At 38.4% G+C, this 26432-nt stretch overlaps 1 protein-coding gene across 1 annotated transcript in view; it reads left to right on the top strand.

Moving 5' to 3' along the window:
• The first annotated feature begins 5301 nt into the window (after positions 1 to 5301).
• LOC132099266 (NACHT, LRR and PYD domains-containing protein 3-like) overlaps positions 5302 to 26432 on the top strand; it is a 28891-nt gene continuing 7760 nt past the window's right edge. The window contains exons 1-4 of the mRNA XM_059505704.1: positions 5302 to 5563; positions 5713 to 5754; positions 10125 to 11928; positions 12105 to 12278. Of these exons, the coding sequence (XP_059361687.1) occupies positions 5302 to 5563; positions 5713 to 5754; positions 10125 to 11928; positions 12105 to 12278 (2282 nt within the window). The remainder of the gene's footprint in view (positions 5564 to 5712; positions 5755 to 10124; positions 11929 to 12104; positions 12279 to 26432) is intronic.

The following is a 26432-nucleotide window of genomic DNA, read 5'->3' as shown; positions in this document are numbered from 1 at the left end:
TAACTGCATGTTCGGCAAGAATTCATGTTAAAAATATTTAGCTATGGCTTGATCAGGTTATAATGACTGCAAGAGTCAAACGGGATGTTAAAGGCTAAGGAGTTTGTCTATTTCTTTTACTAATTATTTTCGGGTTAAAGCATGATTTAAACAGATACAGCACATTCACACGCAATCGCTTTAGCAATAATGAATTCAAACAAATCTTACAGTGCTACTACATTATCAGTAGGCTATTTGATTTTGAAATCTTAAAGAAATTCATCGATCTGTTTAGATAAAATAAGTGAAAAAAATGTACTGTTATTTTCCTCACATACAAAATTTTCACAGCAGTCAGCAGCAATTGAAGATTTAATGCTTACAATGTTATTAGTTTGGCATGTGATAGGGAAAAAAGTTTACACACAATAGTCAAAGCTACTTTGGAACTCTCCTCTTATTTTTATTTTTTTTATAGGCTACGTTATTAACATAACATTTCAAACATACTGAAATACTTAATACACGGAGTGAGGGCGGATTGTTGTTTCTAGTATCAGTGCACGCGCCTCGTGTCCGGTGTAGACACAGACAGTGACTGCTCTAATTACAAATAAGTTATATAAGAAATATAAAAAAAAATTAAAGCTGCAAGCAGCGATGAACGGGCCCTCGCACCCGGGCTCACCGCCAGCGAGAGGCTTTAGTAAATTGGCGAACGGCGAGATATATGCATTTAAAGTCATAAATATAAGTGGAATATGTCAAAATCATTTATATGTGCCAGTCTTCCTGTTGCCAGCAGGTGGCGCTATCTTTATAATGGAATATTGGCCTTCAGATGTGTTCAGGCCAGGACTCTTATCACAAATGTGAAGTTTGGGGAAGATCGGACATTTTATGCCTGAGTTACAACTTCTTTTCCTTTGGCGAGACATCAAATTTTGTCATGGTGCCATGGACACACCCTTTAACATAAACTGAAGATCTCCATAATTTAACATTGCACAGGCCTTAAGATTAGACTGACCACAAAAAATACATTAATGTCAAAAGATTTCTAGGAGTACTTTGTCACAGCGTAAAATATGCCACTTCCTGTTGCCAACAGGTGGCGCTATGACTATAAGTGAATATGGGCATGTGGATCTGTTAAGGGCAGAAGTCTTATCTAACATTCGAAGTTTAGGGCAGATTGGACATTGTATGTCTGAGTTACAGCAACTTCCTTTTTCATGGCAAAACATCGAAATTTGTCAGGCTGCCATGGACACGCCCTTTAACGAAATCTCAAGATCTTTCCAATTTAACTTCGCAAAGGCCTTTAGATTTAACTGACCAAGTTTGATGTTGATCTGAATAAATCTCTAGGAGGAGTTCGTTAAAGTACAACCCCTGAAAATGGCAAAAACAACGCCAATTTTGCAGAGAAAATTCTAAATAACCGACTTCCTGTTGGGAATCGGATTTCGTACCAAGAGACTTTTTTGTAGGTATTGGTGTGTTACGTGTGTACTGATTTTTGTTCATGTATGTGAAACATAGCTCGAGGTGCACACCGTTGAAAGTGTATATGCACTCAGTTGAAAATGTATAGGTGGCGCTATCGAGCCATTTTGCCAAACCCAATGGTATATTGGCTTTCAGATCTGTTCAGGCCAGGACCCTTATCACACATGTGAAGTTTGGGCAAGATCGGACATTTTATGCCGTTATAACATCTTTTATTCCCATGGCGACACATCGAACTTCGTCACGGCGCCATGGGCACGCCTTTTAACGAAAACTCAAGATCTTCACAACTATACATCACACAGGTCTTTAGATTAGACTGACCACAAAAATAACATTGATGTCATAAAATTTCTAGGATCAGTTTGTCGCAGTGTAAAATATTTCACTTCCTGTTGCCAATAGGTGGCGCTATGACTATAACTGAATATTGGCATGTAGATCTGTTCAGGTCAAGAGTCTTATCCAACATGTGAAGTTTGGGGCAGATTGGACATTGTATTTTTGAGTTACAGCAACTTTCTTTTTCATGGCGAAACATCGAAATTTGTCAGGCCGCCATGGACACGCCCTTTAACAAAACCTCAAGTCCTTCGCAACTTAACATCGCAAATGGCTTTAGATTACACTGACCAAGTTTGGTGTTCATCTGAATAAATCTCTAGGAGGAGTTCGTTAAAGTACAACCCCTGAAAATGGCAAAAACAACACCAATTTTGCAGGGAAAATTCAAAATAACCGACTTCCTGTTGGGATTCGGATTTCGTACAAAGATACTTTTTTGTAGGTATTGGTGTGTTACATGTGTGTACCAATTTTTGTACATGTACGTGAAACATATCTAGAGGCGCACTCCGATGAAAGTGTATAGGTAGCGCTATCGAGCCATTTTGCCACACCCGATGGAATATTGGCCTTCAGATCTGTTCAGGCCAGGACTTTTATCACACATGTGAAGTTTGGGGAAGATCGGACATTTTATGCCTGAGTTATAACATCTTTTATTCCCAAGGCGAGACTTTGAATTTTGTCACGGCGCCATGGACACGCCCCTTAACGAAAACTCAAGATCTTCACAATTTAACATTGCACAGGCCTTTAGATTAGACTGACCATAAAAAAGACATTGATGTCAAAAAATTTCTAGGAGTAGTCTGTCGCAGTGTAAAATATATCACTTCCTGTTGCCTATAGGTGGCGCTATGACTATAACTGAATATGGGCATGTAAATATGTTCAGGTCAGGAGTCTTATTAAACATGTGAAGTTTTGGGCACATTGGACATTGTATGTCTGAGTTATAGCAACTTCATTTTTCATGGCGAATCATCGAAATTCGCCAGGCCGCCACGGACACGCCCTTTAACGAAAACTCAAAATCTTCGCAATTTAACATCGCAAAGACCTTTAGATTAGGCATACCAAATTTGGTGTGGATCTGATGAAGTCTCTAGAAGGAGTTCGTTAAAATACAACTCATGGAAATGACAAAAATGACACAAAATTTGCTCATAATATTAAAAATAACCGACTTCCTGTTGGGTTTAGAATTTTGCTCTAAGAGACTTTTTTGTAGGTATTGGAGAGTTACATGTGTGTACCGATTTTCATACATGTACGTGAAACGTAGCTCGAGGCGCACACCGTTGAACGTGTATAGGTGGCGCTGTCGAGCCATTTTGCCACACCCACTTCTGAAACCCATATCAGACGTAAATTTTCGCCAGTTCTGAGGTGTGTGCAAAGTTTCATGACTTTTCGAGCATGTTTAGGCTCTCAAAAATGCGATTCATCTTAGAGAATAATAATAATAATAATAATAATAATAAACGGAGCAATTCCAAGAGGGTCCTCACACCATCGGTGCTCGGGCCCTAATAATAATAATAATAAACGGAGCAATTCCAAGAGGGTCCTCACACCATCGGTGCTCGGGCCCTAATAATAATAATAAAATAAAGGTCTTTCCAGCATTAAGGTAATAAAATCTTTTTTATCATCTTGTCTCAATTATAAATTTATAACTATATTAAAACTTGTTTAGAAAAATTTCTTTGTCATTTGAATATAGATTTTAAAATCGATTTAAATCATAAATCTGAATTTTTTTTTTTTTAGGCCATATGCTATTGCCCAGCACTAAAAGCAAGTAAAGAAGGCTCCCTTTAAAATCACTTAAGTTGTCAATTAATAAAGTTCTTTTTTACATCGTATGCATTTTGTTGATTATAATGAGAGAACTTGAGTTTAAGCTTGAGGACGGTTTATTAATCAATCCATTCTTTAGAGTTTCAAAGATTTAGCTAAATCGTGCAGGTTTAATTTATACGTTTCTTGTTTTAGGCTAATTAGGCATAAATAATGTGAACGAAATTATACAGTGCTTCACGTTTAAACATGCAACAATTTCTTAATCAGTTTACAGACAAATGCCTTTTTTCCTTAATATATGAAAATATTGACATTGCATATTAATCCATGTAGCCCATCACCCTAAAATAGGCTATCACTTTTAATGCTCCGATGCAAAGTAAACCCCAATTTCTTTTGAATAATATAACACATAATTCATATAATATAAATGATACTGCACACCTTTTAAATGTATCAAATCTAAAATATGGTTTAATACCATGTAACTTAGGCTCAGGCACAGGCTTGACATTTATCCTGCTTGAATTCGTCCTAAGAAATGCACATAACTTTATAGTGTTTTTCTTTCATTTTCCGTGACTGATGCCGTCCAATGTAACACATCAGCGAGGCAAAACTGACATCTATTTGTGAAAATGTGCTTTGATGTGCTTGTTTGATAATTTGTGGTTAAGGCGCCACTCAGTGGTCAAAAGCTGCAAATGCACTTTACAGACGCCGCGGCGGTGGTACGTGCGGCGGTACGTGCGGCGGTAAAAAGGGCCTTTAGGCTGTCCACCTACTGTATGTGTATAACAATTTTGACAAAAATGTCAGATAGAACCTTATAATTCCAAGGGGACGATGTTGATGCCATGAAATTTAAATTCAACTTATTTTCCCTTAAAATGATACATTTTCTCAGTTTAAACATTTGATATGTCATCTATGTTGTATTCTGAATAAAATGTTGAAATTTGAAACTTCCACATCATTGCATTTTGTTTTTATTCACAATTTGTACAGTGTCCCAACTTTTTTGGAATCGGGTTTGTACATTTTTTAGTTTTGTGTCTTTTTTTTACCTTTAATTTGTTAATTACTTTACTCAGTGGTATTTCAAATATGTTGTGTGTGGGTCTGGTTTTACTCTCATCTCGAGTCTGAAAAACTGTTTTCATTAGCTTTCCTAAATTGTTCTGGTTTAACTGGTTTTAGTTCTAAAAAAAATCTCGAAGTCCTCAAAAAGTCCTCAAAAAAAGTCTCAAAGTCCTCGAAAAGAATTTGAACTGAAAAGAGTTTCAGAACTTCTGATCAAGACACAATTCAGTGGAGAAACAAGAAAGATCTACATCTTTATTCATTTCATGTTTAGTAAATAATACTGTACTACTTCATGTGATGCTGAGATAGATTTTAAAATGTATTGATTCTACACTTACAGTATCAAACAGCATTGGGACATTGTGTACAGCAGTTGTTGTTGTTTTTTGCTAACATAACTTATAGCAATTATTGCAGATTTGCTTCAACAACTTTCTGATGATTCATATCAGAATCTCCATTCACAGCTTGATAATCCAAATAACATTTGAGCACTTGGAACCACGTTAAGAGTGAAAGTGCTTCAGATCTTTTTCTTCTTCTCTTGCAGCTGAGAGTCGGTGAAGGACGATGGCGTCTGTTAAAGAACTGCTTGTGGACTCACTGAAGGAGCTTATAGAAGCTGAATTGAAGGAGTTTTATTGGCGCTTAAAGAATGCATATCATAAGTGTATATCAAAGTCTGAAATGGAAAAGGCAGATATATTCGACACAGTGGAAAAGATGGTGGAATGTTTTGGACCAGAAGAAGCTGTGAAGATCATGGTGGATATCCTGAGAAATATGAAGCAGAATGATCTGGCTGATCAGCTGGAGAATGAACACAAGCAAGGTAACAGTTCATTCACTGTGACTGTAATGTGAGTAAATATTTACAAGTGTGATGGTTTGACTTATACCTCTTTTCCTCTTTGCTTTGCTAATGTGATTATTGTGTGATAAATGTTTCCCAGTGATTAATTCTCTTTCTCTCTCACACAGCTCAGACTGAGGGCAATATGAAGACATCTGTCCCTGTTGGAGGTAATTCACAAAATATCAGGAGAAAATATCAATCACTGTCTGTAAATACATACAAGAGAAAATATAACTGCAAACATTACAGGGCCAGTCACACCAGCGGCAGATTTTATACACATTTATATTGAATAGAACAGCGTGCCCAGTAACACTTTTGAATAGGGAACTCATATTCGTTATTAACTAAAAGTTTTCTCTGAACAAACTCCTAATTTGCTGCTTATTAATGGTTTGTAAGGTAGTTGTTAAGTTTAGGTAAGGTCTAGGATTAAGGTATTTAAAATACGGTCGTGCAGAATAAGGTATTATCGTGCTTTATGAGTACTAATAAACACCCAATATGCTAGTAATATACATGCTAATAAGCAACTAGTTAATAGTGATAGTAATAGTAATAGAGGAAGATGGAGCCGGTGATGGCTTGCCGTCTGTTGCTCTGTGTCTGTTTGTTTTGCTCAATTTTCCGTCTCCGAATTGTCATGCACTGCTGACCTATGATCGTCAAACCTTGCTGGATATTCGCACCTCATTTCTGGCAAGCAGCAATGTTGGTGCTAAACAGTTTATTTTTGAAACGTGTGGATCCCTGCCATCGGATATACTGGGCTATATATGCCGTTGGACTTTCACACCAACACGAAGGAAACGCAGGAGGAAGCGCGACAGACGCGCTGGGATCTCATCCAGATGGAAATCTCACCTACGGGATAGTTGCGAATCCAGCTTGATGCTCCCGGCCTGGAAGCCGGTTCAACACTCAGCTGCTCTCTGGTCCTCGTTGGTTTTTCCCTCACGCTGGCTTCTCCCTGTCTTCCCTGACTGCTCACCTGACCTTCGTCTTGCATCTCCTCACATCAGTTTCAGCACGCGACAAATGGGGGCAAATCTTGGAAACCTCAGATCTCTGCGCAGAGTTACGACCAATTCCAGCGACATAAACCTACTGAAATAGGCTCTGATAAACGCCCGTTCGCTGGTAAATAAGACCTTACTGCTGAACGATTTTGTCTCCTCTCATAAGTTGGATTTTATGTTCATCACTGAATCTTGGACAGAGGTAGGAGATTTGAGTCCTTTTTCTGAACTGGTTCCAAACGATTGCTCGTTTTTTAACTCTCCCCGGCAAAATGGTAGAGGGGGCGGCCTAGTGACTGTTTTAAAAAATGCTTCTTTTTCTCTCACTGTCAGAGAATTGTTGCAAAAGTTTTTTCTAGTTTTGAAGCTCAGCTATTAAGTTTTGAGTGGAACGGTCCTATTCTGTTAGTTGTGTTGTATCGCCCTCCACATTTGGTTAAAGATTTTATTATGGAATTTACAGAGTTAATGGGGTATATTACTACTAATTATGACCGTTTTATATTAGTTGGTGATTTTAACATTCATGTCTGTTGCCCATCCAGTTCCCTTTCTAAGGAGCTTTTAAGTCTTATTGAATCTTTTAACCCCACTCAGTGGATAAATGAGCCCACTCATATACAAGGGCACACTTTGGACCTAGTGCTCACTTATAGGCTTTCTGTTTCTGAACTTGAGCTTTCTGATGCAGTGATCTCCGACCACAAACCTATTTTATTCTCTTTGTCACTGCCAAATCTACCTAGTCCGTGTGATGTTGTCAAGTTGTCTTGGTCTTATTCCTTTCGGTTTCACCTGGATATTAACTTGCTTTTTAATGAACTGAGCTCAAAATTGTCCTTGGACATTTCACTTGCTGATCTGAATGTCGACCAACATTTCGACATGCTAAATAATGTATGGATGGATATTCTAAATGAAACGGCTCCTCTTAAAGTTTTTACACCAAAAACTAAATCTGAAAGGTGGCTAACTCCCGAAATTCATTCTCTAAGACAGACGTGCAGGAAAACAGAGCAAAAATGGAAAAAAGGATAGATTTCAATCTTCACACAAGGTATTTAAGTCTGCTCTTCGGTCCTACCAGTCTGCTGCCAAGACTGCAAAAGCATCATATTTCTCTAATCTGATTCTAAACAATAATAATCAACCAAAAGTTTTGTTTTCGGTCATAAATGCTCTCTTAAATCCATCTGTCAATGGTATACCAAATTCCTCAAATTAATTATGTGAAAGATTCTTGAGTTTCTTTTCTGAAAAGATTGTTAAATTAAGATCCCAGGTGGTAACCACCTACATTGTTCCTGTTTCTGATGAGATTTTCCAGTCATCGTCTGTATGGGAGTCCTTTGATCCCATTTCTTTACAATTTCTCTCTGATATTATTAACTCCCTCAAAGTTTCGTTCTGTCCTCATGACGTAATTCACCCCCGGTATTTTAAATTGTTGATGGAATCAGTTGGCCCTGCCTTACTTTCCCTGTTTAACAAATGCTTATCAACTGGTTCAGTTCCCGCATGCATGAAATTGGCCTCCGTTTCTCTTTTGCTTAAGAAGCCGTCCTTAGACATGTCTGTTTTAAATAACTACCGTCCAATCTCTGTGGTCCCTTTTATTTCTAAGGCACTGGAAAAGATTGTGTTGTGTCAACTACAATCTTTTCTAAGTACTAACCAGATCTCAGAATTCTTTCAGTCCGGCTTTAGGCCTTTCCACAGCACCGAGCCAGCCCTGCTGAGAGTGTTAAACGACATCTTAGTTGCTACTGATACAGGTGACCCCGTGATTTTAATCCTTTTAGACTTGACTGCTGCGTTTGACACTATTGATCATCAGTTGCTCCTGTCTAGATTAGAATTTTGTGTGGGGCTAAAAGGCTCAGTCTTGAATTGGATTAAATCCTATTTAACGGATCAATATTTTTCAGTCAAAATTGGCAATTTTACCTCTTCTGCCGCACCTCTTAATTTTGGACTTCCTCAGGGATCCATTTTAGCACCTTTGCTCTTTTCCCTCTACATGCTTCCCTTAGGTTTGATTCTGAGAAGGCATGGTGTGTCATTCCATTTTTATGCTGATGACACACAGATCTATCTGCCCGTTAAAAGAAACGATCCTTCAGCCATTAATTCACTGCTTACATGTCTTGATGAAGTAAAGCATTGGTTAGCCAGTAACTTTTTAACCTTAAATGACTCTAAGACTGAGGTCATTGTTTGTGGTCCATCTGACAATTTTAAATTTAACAACTCAACCTTGGACAACCTGGTAGTTTTTGAGTCAAAGTGTGTTAAGGACCTTGGTGTATTCTTAGACAGTCGGCTCACTCTTGAGAAACACGTCTCCTCAGTTGTTGCCTCTAGCTTTTTCCAGCTTCGCTTACTCACTAAAATTAAACACTATCTGCCTGAAAAACCTCTTGAGATAGCTATTCATGCGTTTATCACTTCTCGATTGGACTATTGCAACTCTTTGTATTATGGCATCTCAAAGTCCCAAGTAGCTCGTTTACAATTGGTCCAAAACGCAGCAGCCAAATTTCTAAAAAAAGGCCGCAAATATGATTCTGCCACCCCCCTTCTGCGAGCACTTCATTGGCTTCCTGTTAACTCTAGGATAAATTTTAAAATACTCTTATTTTTTTATAATTGTTTGCACAATCTCGCTCCGCATTACCTATCTGAATTGCTGCACCCTTACAACCCTTCCAGAGATTTAAGATCTAGTAATCAAAATCTACTATTGATTCCCTCTACAAGGCTGAAACGTAGAGGAGATAGAGCTTTCTCTGTGATGGGCCCTAGACTGTGGAACAGCTTGCCAGCACCCCTTAGAGCTGCTACATCTTTATCGGTTTTTAAATCCCTTCTGAAAACTCACTTGTTTTCTGAAGCATTTGCAAATTAATTGTTGTGTAAATGTAGCATATTTTATTTGATCTATGATCAATATGTTGTACAGCACTTTGGTCAGTCATGTGATTCTTTTAAATGTGCTTTATAAATAAAAGAACTAGAACTAGAAGTAGTGAGAGCTGGTCCTTAAAATAAAGTGTTACTGCATGTACCCAGTGATACCCAGTTCACAAAGGTCTAAAAATTGATTAAACCTCTTATATTGTGATGCAATTGTTAATTAAAATTGAACAGTAAGTGGCACTGTCACCAAATTGATTCCATGTCATCAATCCATGATTACAATCACACATGGAAAGGTCCATTTAAGCAGGTCAAAACATGTTGTAAATATAGCCTCACATCCTGTTTGATGTGCTAAATGATGCTGAAACCATTTATCAGCTTTTGGTGACATTAGTCTCAATCAATATAATTAAAAAAAACATTCAGAAATTCTAAAATTGAAACCAAGCTGTAAGAGATGGTCTGTGCTGTTTTTAGCAGTATGAATTTAATCTGTCTGCATCAGTTATTAATAATAATGACCATGCTGGTATGAAAAAGAATTCTCTAATTTGCTTAATGCTTTATCAGTCTGATTGATTTGTTTTTCACTATAGAACTGCAAAACTTCTTGAAAACTCACAAAAACAACATGATGAAGAAAGCAAAATATATTTTTGAAGGCAACAAAGAAAACGACACAGAACTCAAAACTGTTTACACAGAACTGTTTATCACAGAGGGAGATATGAAAGATGTTAATCATGAACATGAGATTCTGAAGATTGATGATGCTTTCAGGAACAAAAAAACACAGGACAAGCCAGTCAAATGCAATGATATATTTACTGAACTGAGGAAAAACAATGAGGAGAAGATTGTGCTGACCAAGGGAGTCGCTGGCATCGGAAAAACTGTCTCTGTGCACAAATTCATCCTGGACTGGGCAGAAGGAAACACCAATCAGGATATAAACTGTGTGTTCCTGCTTCCATTCAGAAAGATCAACGTGATTAAAGACAGAGAGGTCAGTCTCCATGAGTTTCTGCTGAAATTTTATCCTGAACTGAAGGACCTGGAGAAATCAAAGTTATATAAGCAATGTAAGCTAGCATTTATATTTGATGGACTTGATGAGAGTCGCCTGCCATTGAACTTTAAAAGTGACACGATGGACACTGTTGAGGAAAGAGCATCTGTAGATGTGCTGTTTACAAGTCTGGTCAAAGGTAAGCCCCTTCAGTCAGCTCTTGTGTGGGTGACATCACGACCAGCAGCAGCCAATCAGATCCCTCCTCGGTACGTGGGTTTATTCACAGAAGTGCGAGGATTCACTGATGAACAGAAGGAGGAGTACTTCAGAAAGAGAATCACAGATGAGACTCAAGCCTCCAGAATCATCTTACACATTAAGACATCTCGTAGTCTCCATATCATGTGCCACATTCCTGTGTTCTGCTGGATCACAGCAACAGTACTTCAGGATATTCTCATCAAGAACAATACATTGAACATAAGCACAACGCTCACTGAAATGTACATTCACTTCCTGCGGATACAGATGAACATGAAGAGCCAGAAGTATGATGATCAAGAAGCAAGTGAATGTACAGAGCACTTAAAAGTAAACAGGGAGGTGATTTTGAAGTTAGCCAAGCTAGCGTTTGAACAGCTGAAGAAGGAAAACATAGTGTTCTATGAGAAAGATCTGAAAGAATGTGGTATTGATGTGAGTAAAGACACTGAGTTCACAGGAATGATCGCTGAGATCTTTAAGATGGAAGATGGACTTTATAAGACAAAGGTCTTCAGCTTTGTGCATCTGAGTGTTCAAGAGTTCCTTGCTGCAGTGCATGTGTTTATCTGCTTCCTGAACAAGAACATGCGAGAGCTTTGGTTTTTCTTTGAAGATTCACAAAATACATTCCGACAAAAGCTTCAGTTCTTCTTTAGAAATGTCAAATTTCATGACTTAACAAAGAGAGCCACTGATAAAGCCATGCAGAGTAAGAGAGGACATCTGGACCTGTTTCTGCGATTTCTGATGGGCATTTCACTGGAATCCAGTCAGAAACTGCTCAAAGGCCTGATCACACACACTAAAGACACCAGTATGAGCATCAGACAAACAACTGAACACATTAAAGAGTTACAAAAACAGAACATCTCAGATGAAACTTCAGTCAATTTATTCTACTGCTTACATGAGCTGAAAGATAATTCATTATATGAGGAAATCCAGAGTTACCTCAGTGCAGATGCACATCCAGGAAGAGACCTCTCATCTTCAGTGTGCACAGTGCTCACCTTAGTATTGCTGATGTCAGAGAAAGTGCTGGATCAGTTCAGTCCAAAGAGGTTCACTTCATCTTCAAACTACAAGAGACTTGTTCCAGCTGTGAGATGCTGCAGAAAAGCATTGTGAGTAATTTCACTGACTGCTGTTTAATTAAATGTTTTCTTCTATATCACTAAACACTTAAACATCAAAATTATATGTGAAATATGTTCCTGTCAGGATTATGAAGGCTATAATAAGTTATTGCAGGAAAACTAAACATCTGAAAATAATTTGGCTAAATATTCTGTTTTGGCAGATTTGACAGCTGTGGTCTTGATGAAACATGCTGTGAAACTGTGTCTTCTGCTCTACAATCATCAAACTCTCATCTGACAGAGCTGGACCTGAGTAGCAATCACCTGCAGGATTCAGGAGTAAAGCTGCTTTCTGATGGACTGAAGAGTTCACACTGTCAACTGAAAATACTGAGGTTTGACATTCACATTTACTCAATCACTATGTTCAAATATGTGGATGAATAGATGTTATAATAACTATAGCTAGTATATATCAACCCTCTGCTTATGTGGATCCATGTGCAAGCTTTTATTACACAGAGATGTGGTCGTAACAATCATGGGTCAAACACTGACAAACAGGTATATAGAGGCCAAAACAAAGAATATTCCTAGGACAAGGACTAGGGCGTGGGTCTTTGATGAACAAACAATACCCAGAGGGCTAAGCAAGAGGGGTAATCCAGAATCCAGAGCAAAGGGTAAAAACACAAGAAACAGGGTAAGGCGAGCGGCTTCCAGACGCTCTATACAGTCTAGGAGGGTGGTGGAGTGGAGGCAGAACAGGGGAGGGATGGAGGGCCAAGTCCATGTGGAAGTGGAGTGGCCGGGGACCGAGGAAGAGCCAGCAGAGCAGGAAGCCCGGGTGGAGCCGACGTAACAGAAGTCCACCAGGACAGAGCAGATGGAACTGGAGACCACCAGTTCGGCAAATACAGGTGCACTGTGCGTCCATTGAGATGAATTGGAAAAGTAAAGATCGCTTGATGGAGAGTGAAACTCTGAAGCGCTCAGTCAGTGTTCAGCGAGTGAAACACACTGGTGAGTAAAATCTAAGTATTTATTAGCCAATTACTAACGATAGACATCATTTAGTCGCCCAGAGTAAAATTTAGTCGCATATGCGATTGATTTACTCATAAAGTAGAGGGTTGTATATCCTCATCTATATTGTAGTATGAATGTATCAGGACACAAGGCAGGCAATACCTACTCAAAACTATGGTGAGAAAATAATCAGGGCTTCTAAGCATCCTGGAAAACCTAGGATTTTGTAATGCTGTTTTCCAATGGAAATGGAATAATAGAGACATTTCCTTAAATGACCTCTTTGAACAGTTTGTTACAATTAACTGTTTTGTGTTAAAAAAGATGTTCCCTTACTTTAAGAATTAGATTGTTACAATAGCTTTATTTTCCCTTCATGAGTGAAATCCTCAGCTCAGAGGATCATATTACGCTTGGTTCCTGCCTCATTTCAGTCGGACAGTGTGTTGATAACTTGACAACCACTAAGGTCACCCTAAGGTCACAAAACGCTGGACTTTTGGTAGTTCCTAGGATAGCAAAGTCCACTAAAGGAGGTAGAGCTTTTTCACATTTGGCTCCCAAACTCTGGAATAGCCTTCCTGATAATGTTCGGGGTTCAGACACACTCTCTCTGTTTAAATCTAGATTAAAAACGCATCTCTTTCGCCAAGCATTCGAATAATGTATCTCTTAAATTGTGAGTGTAGTTGCATCTGCATTTTTATTCTTTAGCTTGGGTTAAACTAATTTTACTTTGTTGGATCAGCAGCTATGCTAATGATGTCTCTATTTTGTTTCTATGTTTTGCCACGTTACACAAGCTCCAGTCTGGATCCAGAACACCTGAGAAGAGATGATGCTGACCCTCAGAGGACCCCAGATGATGCTAACCTTGAATCAACAAACAGAACTAACAATTATTGCTACATGTGTGACTGCATCCTATAATTACTATTAATTAATAATATTGATAGTTCATCATCTAGCTGACTACGTCTTGTATTATTATTATTATTTTTATTTTTCTAAAATCCTGTCAAACGTGCACAAACTACTAGCTACTACTAAATATTGTAGAAACATAATTTTCTGTAAAGTTGCTTTGTAACGATTTGTATTGTAAAAAGCGCTATACAAATAAACTTGAATTGAATTGAATTGAATTGAACCACTGTGACTGACTCAAAAGTGAGTTGAACTGGATCAGTTTGATTCATGAACAATTTGCTGCAGTATTCAGCAGAAATGCTCCGATGAGTTATGAACTTAAACCTCGTGAGTTTAAGCTGAGACATTTTAAAGGCCTTGAAGATGTTGTGACAGGCCCTGATGTTTGTGCTTAAGTTATTTATAACTTTTTATCACTTTATAAGTATACAGTAATATAACAGTTATAACAGAATCCCGATGGACACACCTATCAATAATTTATTTTAGATTTTAGTAAGAGTACTGTATCATTCCTTTGATGCTGTAATATTGTCACATGTGTTGGTGTGTAAAGCAATCGCACGCAGAGGAGATATCAAAAATAGTTCAATGATCCACATGAGAAAAAAGGGCACAACCAAACAAATCAAAATGTTCAAACATCAATAGCGGACCAAGGAATAATAGAGAACACAGACTTTAACATTCCGGGAATGTAATCTGGGGTAAAAAGAAACAGGTGTCGGGCTAATTAATTAACTAAACAACACTCTAGTGTGGAGTTCTAAATAAACAGATCAGATTGAATGGGCACAGTAGCATGACACTATACTTAACATCTAAAGAGGATTTGAGACAGCAATTTCACTACAACTTGTGAAAGGAAAAAAAAAATTATATTGTATTGTATCAATATTGTCAATTGAATGACGGTTGAAAATATACCGTAAGTATAATCTCTTTTTTTCCTTAAAGTCTGATCCTTCCAGAAAAAAATTTAAGAGGTTGAAAAAAAATAGGAAAAAATAAGAAGAAAGAGAAAAAAAATGTAGTCACGTGACAGAAGAAAGATTTACTACCTGGGTAGTTTTAAACTCAGTTTAACTCAAAGTATCCGAAGTGTGTGTGTGTTGTCTAATCTGTTTCGAGGGATTGATAAGAGATTAAAGATACTAAATTTGCTCCAGAAAATCAGGATGTCACATTGTGACATCAGTTAGGCACTGTTGGCTCGCCATACACTCGTCCAAGGTTGAATCGAGAAGTAACCTATGCATCAACAGGAACAAAAAAAAACCAACCTGCATAATGCAGAGAACTCATCACTCATTCACATTCACTTAATCTGATAACAGATATAAATCACATGAAATTTCAGATGAAATTACAGAAATAACAATTTTCTCTCTTCAACTGCATAATAACTAGACTTATTTTACAAAGCACACTATCATAAAATGGCCCCGTAGGCATAAACTTAATGCACATTAATCGGTCTGTGTCCCAGTTAATTTTAAAATCACATTTGGATTAACTCTGATTGGTTTTATGACAAAACAATCTTTGTGTCTCCATAACAACATGTATATTTCAATTTTCATTCATCATCTATTTGTTATCGATCATATTTCTTACCATAAAGCATTAATTGAACACATATGCACTATTACAGAGCAACAACAGAGGAACAACACTCACCGGAGTTTCTTGAAATAAAAGTGTGATAGATCCCCCCGGATTTCACTAGAAAAAAACTTTTTTTCACTCCATTTAAACAATTTTTAAAGTAGTTATGTTCTGAATCAACAGTTGTTCTTTCTCAACTCTCATTTGTAAAAAAAAAAATGGCTGCTTGCTTCCTTTGTCTATTATTACATTCACCAAGAAGAGTGGAGAACATTAGCCCTCTAGTGGAGAATAATAGGTATAACATTATTTTTTCAAATTAAAGGTCCATTAACCATCTTAATTTTTTTTAAATGGGTTACATATTCCTGTGCTTAAAACACTGATTGAGCAATTACATGAGGCATGACATATTCAGTCATGTTTATTCACATTAAAACTAGTAGTACAGAGGAAGGAATGATCGCATTCACTTGCATGCCACTCTGCACAAATCTGCGGGGCGTCACGGCTCAGACACAAGAACCGAAACTGATCTAAGCGGCCGCTCTAGTCAGTGCTTGTGTTGGGATTATACTGGCATGTTTCTGAACCGTCACAGAAGCGGCTTCAATGTGTTAATAAAGTGATCTATCATTCCACATCAAAGACTGTCAAAAGCCATTTATTATTTGAATTTCCTGAAGAAAAAAACAAAACAAAACTGTATTTGTTCGATACAAATGCATACCCGAATCAAAAGACGCATACTGAAATGGTTCGGTACGTATACGTGTACATTACACCCCTAATTTATATGTATTTACATATTCTGTGGAAGGTGTAGGACCAAGAAATGTTCGTCCAATCAAAATGTTCCATCAGAACATTAGGATAGACTTTCCTACTTGCCTGTCAACATATGTATTTGCATACTGCTGTGCACCCTGTTCGTGCATATAGGATACGTCATCAGTGAGTTTACATATGAGTGAGAATGGCAGACAAACATCAACAACCTGAACTTTCTTCAAAACAACCAATGTCAAGTATTATAAAGTTTGAGTTGATTAAAGTTGGCTTTGGATTAGAGGGTGACACAGTGGATTTTCAAATCTGTCCCGTCCCACTCCCGCAAAAAAAATCCTGTCCCGTCCCAATCCCACGAAAAAACTGGGGGAAAAAATCCCATCCCGTTCAATCCCAGAAGAATGAATCCTGTTTCCGGGTTGTATATTTTTTTGGCTGGAATCTGTCAGTTACAGTAAAAAAAAAATACAGTAGGCTACAGATCACAGCATGCCAACTTGAGTAAAATAACAATTTTAATTGTATTTTTTATTTTAATGACCTGAAAGCCATCTTAAACAATGCACAATGTGCATTGCACACACATAAAATTTAATGTAAATCATGCACTCTAACCTGGGTCACACTCAAGTTCACATGACCCAGATGGCAGAAACTGCATCTTGTTTGCTTTACTTATTTTACAGAAGCACAGTGTTTCGTTATTATTCAGAGTGCACATGAATAAACGTATACGGATTCGAAAGATTGATAACTTTTATCTGTATGACCAAAAATGAGAGTATTTTAACAACAATTTCCCTTCGCACTCCCAGCATTTAATAATCCCTCCGCTCCGCACTCACTGATACCAGGAACACTGCTCCACCGTCACTCTGTGGATAAAGTATTTCAGTGTTATGTTATGTTCACGACGTAGCCTATATTAAAACAAATTAATTAATTAATTAATTAATTAAATAAATAACAGGAGAGTTTCAAAGTGGCTTAGGCAATTGTGTGCAAATCTTTTTTCCTACCACATGCCAAACTAATAACGTTGTCAGCATTAAAAGGTACAATTCCAAATTTTGTTTGTGATGAAAATAACAGTACACTTTCGTCAGTTATTTTATCTACAGATCAATGCATTTCTTACAGATTTATGCAGATTACATGCTTATTCAAAATCAGATACAGATGAAGTAGCACTGTAAGATTAATTTTTTAAATGCATTATTGGGAAAGCGACTGTGTATGAATGTGCTGAATCTGTTTAAATCATGCTTTAACCCGAAAATATTCCGTAAAATTAACAGACAAACTCCTTGAGAACTAGCCTGTAACTTTCCGCTTGGTTATTGCCGCCATTATAATTTTCTGATCAGAGAGATCCAATTGTACTTGTGATGGAGCGAGTGGACCACGACACTCCGACTTTTAAAAAATTTGCTGCTCGCTCCAGTCAAAATCACACCACTCCGCTCATACTCTGGTCGGGTGAATGCAGTGGTCAGAAAAAGCACAGGTCAGAGCAGCATGCGAATGAAACATTTAAAAGCACATGTAAAAGGAGAGAGTAACTCTAGCGCTGAGTTAACACTGCTGTGAATGATGTGGTGTTGTACAATATATGACGGAGGAGCCAGAACTGCAGCTGATAGAATGTGCGCTGCAGCACGATACTACATTTCTTCAAAAGCAGATTGTAGAGACATTTTTTTTGTCCATGATCAAAAATCGTTATATCGCACACCCCTAGTTTATAGTTTATTTATATAAAAGGTAGGCTATATTTGTGTATAAATTTGGGGATCAAAGTGTGTTCTGGGTCCCGCCCACTCCCGCTGACATTTTTTCCTGTCCCGTACCAATCCCTTGATTAATAGTGATTTTGTTCCCAATCCAGTCGGATTCCTGATATCCCGAAAACTATCAGTGCTAAAGTTAGCATTTTCCAGGATGTTCTACTGCACTTTTAATTGCTTTAATCCTACTTTTATTATACGTTATTCCATGAATTAGTGTTCATAAAATGTTTACAAAGACACTAATCAAGCATTAACCCATTGAAGTCTAAGGGGGTTTTGGGGGCTGGAGAAGTTTTGACATACCCTGACTTTAGTGCTTTTTTCATTTGCTTATAAATATAAAAATGGCTTAAAAAATGGCTTTAAAGTCTGAAGACACTGTATTCAGTACAAACTGGTCTACAATAATATTTAAATAGCATGTATGTACATGACTGTGTTTTTGAGAAAACAATGTTTATGCATGGTTAGTGAAAAACTAAAATTTTGAAGTCACTGAAATAATTTCATAAAACACATACAGAACATTTGTTCACAAAACTGAAAACATGGACCTTGTAGCCTAGAACTTTTTGTTTTAAAATGATGTGAAAATCATCTTGTTTACTTTCTCACAGAAAACAATAGATTGATTTAAATTGAAATTAGACACGTTTTGTTTCTAAAGGGCATATGCGAGTAGGCGTGATTGACAATGAATATTATTGTGATTCACACCGGAGAAGTCAAAGGCCTGCAAAATGTGCAGCGTTTTGAGGCATCTTCTTCTGATAACCCCAAAGAGAAGTTAAATTACACTACTAAAGGGTCTACTTTTATTTGTATACACACAAAATAACAACAGAACGTTATGCCTTTATAAAATAAAGAAAAAAACAGGGTGCGCTGTCTGCAACTCAGTGAATACTCAACACAGAGATATGAGAGATATATCTGTAGAAAGCTTGATATGTCTACTTGTAAACTAAGCAAGTGCTACTGAAAACAAATATTATGTGATAAAATAATCCATATGAAAACAATGCGATGTCCGTCTTTCACGTCTTCCTTGCATATCTAATGCGGCCACGCCCACGCGCTGAACGCGCTTTTGAGATTATAATGTTTCACGTGAAGCTTATGGCTTGTAAACACCCATACCACAGAAAACAAAGCAGCGAGACTGTTAAAGTTTTTTATTTTTTTATTTTACTGTTTGCTTCGTGCTGTAACCGTCTTCCACTTTTTGAAAGGCACAGCTACTGATAATTTTTAAGGGAGGGGCCCACCAACCACATTTAATAAAAACACCTAAAATGCTGTTCACTTAAATGTCAACCAAGATAAGAAAAAAAGTTTGTACCAACACAAATAGAAGAATAATACCAAGTTATTATTGAATATTGGAGAATAGGCAAAAACAACAGACAAGGAAAAATAAAGCAAACTAAATCATCATACTCATTTCAATAAGAATGGAAAGTGCCATCAACAGAACCTGTAAACATAAAGACAAACATCATAGTAAACCAAAGTGAATTTTTGGTATGAAAAACCTTATACGACCATTGTCCATTTAGAATCTCAACTGTCCGTTGGAGACTGTCGGTTAAACCCAACGTAGAGGACGTAGAGGCTGATGATGCTGACAATGGCTTTTCCAATGAGCAATAAACAAAAATCCAACCCGTCCCTCTACCATGTGCTTCCCAACTGAGGCTTTAGTCGTGGGGAATGAATATTCCTGGTAGATCCACTATAGGTGTCTGTGAAGTCGTGTCACGGTGGAAATGCTCCTCACATCCCCATTGTACATCTTAGTAGTGATTCTACCAATAATAAAGAGTCCTTCTAAACAGAATGTACGAAAAAAATGAGTTAGCTTGCTAACAACCCCAAATTACACAGATCTAAACAAACAGCATTCAACCATGAATAAAGTCTTTTAGTTAGAGAAATATAAGACTTTAATAAACAGAAAATCACTTACATGATTGAGCTTGAAACACATTTCTCAATCTGGATTCTACTGCCTGGAATACTTGAGAAAACCATGCTTCCACTTCACCAAACAGATCTCTCCTTCCTCTACTACCTCACTGGGATTTGTAGATGAAAAAATCCATTTAGGGTCCCTAGAGGACAGGAGTAGTACTACACCCTACTAAAGCCATAGTAACAGAACTATGGACTGTTACATACCCCGCTGCTCATTGGAAGACTTGTCATAACCATGACAGGTCTTGAGATTTTGGACATGGTATCAATGTTAGTGGGATCAGATAAAAATGAGACAGAGTAATTAACCGGGCCTAAGCGTTTAACAACCTTTGCGGGGCCTTTCCATTTTGCAGAAAGCTTGGCCATAAAACCATCATCTGCTCTGGATAAGGGATGAGACCGTACCCAAATGATATCTCCAACCTGGAAGAGAGTCTGTTTTCGTTGCTGGTCATAGTACCGCTTCTGCTTGGCTTGGGCTCATTCTACATTTTCTTTCACCAAGCTGATGAGTTCCTTTTGTCGATCGAGAATGGGATAAGCAGGACTGTTGGGGTCAGGTGGTTGTTGAAAAGCTCTCTCCATAGGTCCTTTGATCTTACGACCAAGAGCTATTTCAGCTGGTGTAAATCCTGTGCTCTCATGCCAAGCAGTGTTAATGGCGAACCGGAATTCAGCTATCCATTTGTCCCACTGTCGGTGTTGCTCTTCCACATAGGACGCGATCATTGTTTTCAGGTTCTGATTAACCCACTCTGTCAGATTGGTCTGAGGAGTGTAGGCCATAGTCAACTTTTGAACCACTCCCCACTGTTTGCAAATCAAGTTTAGTAGGTGAGAAGTAAATTGTGCCCCCCGATCTGAAACTAGATATGCCGGGGTTCCCCATCTGGTGAAGATCTCTTCTACCAGAATCTTGGCTATCTGAGGTGCTTTGGCTTTTCTCAAAGGAAACACTTCCACCCATTTGGAGCAGTAATCGACCGTAAGCAGGAGATGTTCGTTTTGCTTGGCAATTTTTGGAAATGGACCCATGAGGTCAACACCAATCATGTACCCAGGTTCAACAACTGGAGTGTTCTGCAAATAACCGAACATCTTAGTCAGTGAAGGCTTGTACTTCTGACAAATGTGGCACTCTTTACAGTATCTCCACACATCCGCTCTTATGTTAGGCCAGTACACTGTCTCCAGTAGTCGAAGCAGAGTTTTTAGTTTTCCCAGGTGCCCGCTAAGTGGGTTGTCATGGGCGTATTGCAGAAATGTTTCTCAAAGAAAGGGAGGAATCATCAGTTGGAATTTCTGTCCTTGTGGACCGGTGCACTGCGAAACAATAATCCATTTTTCACAATGTATTGACTCCGTGACGTATTATGCCTTGGCTGGTTCTGTGCTTTGGAGATCAACTCTTGAATTTCACTATCATTATTGTGGGATATAGCTATTTGAGAGAGGTCTACAGGCATTGACTTGGATGCACTTACAATGAAGATAGTCTCAGGCAAAGGGTTGTGTTTTGGATTCTGGATAATACGTCTGGTACAATGTTGCACTGGCCCTTCCGATATCTCAAAGTGAAATGGAATCCTTGTAAACGTATTGTCCAGCGAATGAGGCGTGAGGAAGGCTTTGGGTGTTGGAAAGCCCATGTCAGGGCAGCATGATCGGTGACGACTTTGAAGGGATCGACCTTCAAGGTATGGTCACCATTTTTCTACGGCCCATACTACAGCCAAACACTTTTTCTCAGATACTGCATATGCTTTCTCTGCTCCTCTGAGCAGTCGGGAGGCATAAGCAATCACATGCTCTGCTCCTTCTATATCCTGTGTAAGAACAGCAACCAAACCAATGTCACTTGCGTCGGTCTGAACTCAAAAAGACTTGTTAAAATCAGGTGTTATTAAAACAGGAGCTTGTACCAGATCCTGCTTGATTATGTCGAAGGCATGCTGACATTGCTCTGTCCAGATCCAGGTTGAATTTATCTGTTTGAGTGCATGAAGTGATGCAGCTTTTTCAGAGAAATGGGAAATGAAGCGGTGGTACCAACCTGCCAATCCTAAGAACCTCTGGACGTCCTTGATGGATTGAGGTACAGGGAATGAGTTGACTGCTGCAACTTTAGAGGGATCTGTTTTTACACCTTCGTCCGAAACTATGTGAACAAGAAATGCAAGTGATCTCTGAATGAAGTTACATTTCTTAAGGTTAAGTGAGAGTCCCGCTTTATGGAGACATGTGAAGACTTGGTGCAGGTGTTGCAGATGCTCGGTCATGGTTTTAGAATACACCACGATGTCGTCAATATAGACCATGCAACACATGCCTTTCACTTCTCGGAGAACATGTTCCATTAGCCTTTGAAAAGAGGCAGCAGCATTTTTCAGGCCAAAGTGCAGACAAACAAATTCATATAGCCTGGTAGAAGTTATAAACGCTGTTTTCTGAATGCTGTCAGCCTCCATCTCTAACTGCCAGTAGCCACTTTTGAGGTCCAAAGTACTAAAGATAGTGGCTCCATTTAGTGATTCCAGAATATCTTGTATCTGGGGCATCGGGTAGGCATCTAAGTGTGTCTTGGCATTCATTCCATGATAGTCCACACAAAATCTGGATCCTCCATCTTTCTTTTGTACTACCCTACCACTACTGGAGAAGCCCAAGGAGAAGTTGACGGTCGATCCCTTTGTTCAGTAAGTCCTGGACTTGGGTTTCAATGAATTGCTGTTTTTCAATGGAGACTCTGTATGCACGTCGCCATACCGGTTGTTCATTGGTGGTAATGATGCAGTGTTTAACAAGGTTTGTACAACCTATTTCTTGGGTACAAACCGTAGACCAGTTCAACATCATCCTCTCCAGCTCTGTTCTTGTCTGTGGATCGGTGTCTGCGGCCAGAGTAAGTTGTCGTATATACTGACGAGTTTCATCACTGCAGGTTGGCGTGAAAATGGCAAGGTAAAAATGTATGGAGGGGTGGATGTCATACTGGAGAAATGGGGAATAATTTTCTTTTATAGCCCCTTCTGCTGTGGGTAGGCTGTACTGGGCTTTCTGAAAGTCTAGCTTCATTCCAGTCTTTAACAGAAAATCCATTCACAGTATGATTGGTACCGTCAGATCAGCATCCTGCAAAATGAAAAGAGTCAGGTCTACTGATTGTCCCAGCACCTCACACCTCCACTTGACCTTACCAATAGCCATCTGCTTTTGCCCATTGGCCAAAACAAAGGATTGTCCTTTACTGGATTGGTACTGCTCTTGGGACCCCAACTGCTTCCAAAAGGATTCCTGGATCAGTGAGAAAGTGCTCCAGTGTCAACCATGGCACTGACATACCTGTCCTGTAGAATTATTGGAATGGTGATATTTTTATATTCATGTTGCACCGCACTCTGCAAGGATTGTACGCCTCGATTGCAGGCATTTGGAGGCTTGTGGTGAGGTTCTTGAACTGTAGAGGCTTTCTTTCTCTGCTCCTCCCCATTAGCTTGACTCCAATATCTTTTGGATTCATCAAAATCCCTTTCTATCTGTGTTCCAATCCTGACTAGTTCTCCTACATCCTTGATGGTTCCACATAGCAGACTAGCTAGTCTGGGATTACAGTTTCTTAGGATTGCTTGTACCACTTCCTTTTCTGACATTCCCTTCCTCCACATCAAACACAAAGCACGATAGTGGAATGCAAAGTCTCTGAGGCTTTCTCTAGCCCCTTGTCTCCTCTCCAACAATTTCCTTGCTGCGACATCATAATCCTCACTTAAAAATGAATGCAGAAAACTTTCTTTAAATTGCCTCCAATTTTGCACATTTCTTCGCTATGCCATCCACCAATCCTTGGCCGTACCTTTGAGTACCGCTGAGAGTGAAGCAAGGATTTCTCCCTCGCTAAGGGGACGTACAGCAAAATACTCTTCGCAGTGTTCAATAAAAACAACAGGATCATCTTCTTGTGTACTACTGCAGCTGGGAAAATCCAGTTTTACTGGCGGGTTATACTGCATTGTGGTTTGGTTACCCTGGCTTGTTAAGTGACTGGACTGCATGCTGTAGGAAACATTCCTTTGTTTAGACTGAGAAAAGGAGAGGATGTACTTAGGATCTGGAGTGGATGCAGATGGCAAAAGAGATTGAAATCTTTGATCTATTCGACGATCCCTTCTCTTCAGGCAGTCTACAACAGACTGACCTAACTCCTGGACAAGCAGTTCTAGCTGTTTCTTTATTTTATCACACTCTCGTTGTACCCTATAAGTAATTTTGTCCTCTATCAGTTTACATCGGTTTTCAAACTCATCTAAGGGAACATTTTCACTCACCCTCTGACTAAGGTCGGTTAGCTGGTCTTCCAGTGAAGTGAACCGTTCAGACAGGCGTTCTATCATGGATGTTATGGAATTGGATGGGTCATTGTTGGATTCAGGATCCATCTCCAGTGGAGGTGGAGGCAGAGGGGAAGAATCATCTGGAATGTCATGTACCTTATCCATAATTCTCTCACTTTCCTCATCTGAATCAATACATAGATCACTGAAAGTGTTAATGAGATCTTTCAGGGGTTCTCTTCTGGTGGTGAAAGACCCAGTTGAAAAGTTTTCACTGGGCACGTCCTCATCCCCATCCCCATCCCCATCCCCATCCTGAGCAGTCTGACTGACCCTTCTGTGCGACATGAATACAGGTTAAGGTGATAAATTACTGGTTTGATGGTCCCTGTTCGGGCGCCAATCTGTAACCGTCTTCCACTTTTTGAAAGCCACAGCTACTGATAATTTTTAGGGGAGGGGCCCACCAACCACATTTAATAAAAGCACCTAAAATGCTGTTCACTCAAATGTCAATCAAGATAAGAAATAAAGTTTGTACCGACACAGATAGAAGAATAATACCAAGTTATTATTGAATATTGGAGAATAGGCAAAAACAACAGACAAGGAAAAATGTAGCAAACTAAATCATCATACTCATTTCAATAAGAATGGAAAGTGCCATCAACAGAACCCGTAAACATAAAGACAAACATCATAGTAAACCAAAGTGAATTTTCGGTATGAAAAACCTTATACGACCATTGTCCATTTAGAATCTCAACTGTCCGTTGGAGACTGTCGGTTAAACCCAACAGGAGGACGTAGAGGCTGATGATGCTGACAACGGCTTTTCCAATGAGCAATAAACAAAAATCCAACCCGTCCCTATCTACCATGTGCTTCCCAACTGAGGCTTCCCAACACCGAACAGATCTCTCCTTCCTTTACTACCTCACTGGGATTTAAGCTAGATGAGAAAATCCATTTAGGGTCCATAGAGGACAGGAGTAGTACTACACCCTACTAAAGCCATTGTAACAGAACTATGGACTGTTACAGTGCTGAGAGGAATAAGACCTAATTCACCCCAAGAAGTTGCACTGAGGATTACCCCAGGATTTGAGTTTGACTTTACATTTTACTGACTAAATGTATAATCAAGTGAAACATTATGAAGTTTAATTCACATCATCTAAAAGTTCTACTGTACTACTAGTATCAGTGACCATCACAATATTGTTAATAATGTAGTTTATCATTTAGTTTATTTGAGAGCTCATAAACAATATACACTTTGGAAATGCTAGTTATGTGATGTTCATTTATATATTTCAATGTGACACAATACAAGTCAATACCAGTTTGCTATAGCAGTTATATTTTTCAATACTTTTACTAATGAAAATATCTGCTTTCTATTTGAATATATTTTACAATTTAATTTATTCCTGTGATCAAAGGAATAAATTATATATATATATATATATATATATATATATATATTAGTTGCAAATCAGAATATTAGAAGGATTTCTAAAGGATCGTTTGACTGGAGTAATGATACTAAATTTCAACTTTGAAAGTCAGCTTTAATTGTTCCTAATAAACTGATTAACTGCACTTGCAAGTGAATCTCAAATTATTTTGTGGGATAATTAAATATATTCTAAATAAACAAAAAACATAAAAATATATACATTTATTTTGTCCTCACATTCTTTCTTGTAACTCCTCCCTCTCAGTCACACACCTGACTAAAAGGCTCATTATGCAGCTCATTAAGCGGTCCTGTGTCTTCTCAAGTGTAAATCACAATAATATTCATGATAGTTGATGCCTACTCACATATACCCTTTTGAAATAAAAAGTTTCTTAAAAAATTTAAATCAATCTATTGTTTTCTGTTAGTGAGTAAACAATATGATTTTCACATCATTTTGAAGCAAACATATTAGGCTACAAGCTCCAGGTTTGACAGTCTTGTGAACAAATGTTCTGTATGTGTTTTATGACCTTATTTCAGTGACTTCAAAATTTTAGTTTTTCTCTAACCATGCATAAACGTTGTTTTCTCAAAAACACAATCATGCACATACATGCTATTTAT

Source organism: Carassius carassius, chromosome 22 (assembly GCF_963082965.1).
Source record: "Carassius carassius chromosome 22, fCarCar2.1, whole genome shotgun sequence".
NCBI lineage: Eukaryota > Metazoa > Chordata > Actinopteri > Cypriniformes > Cyprinidae > Carassius > Carassius carassius.
This window is presented reverse-complemented; position numbering and strand designations above follow the sequence as displayed.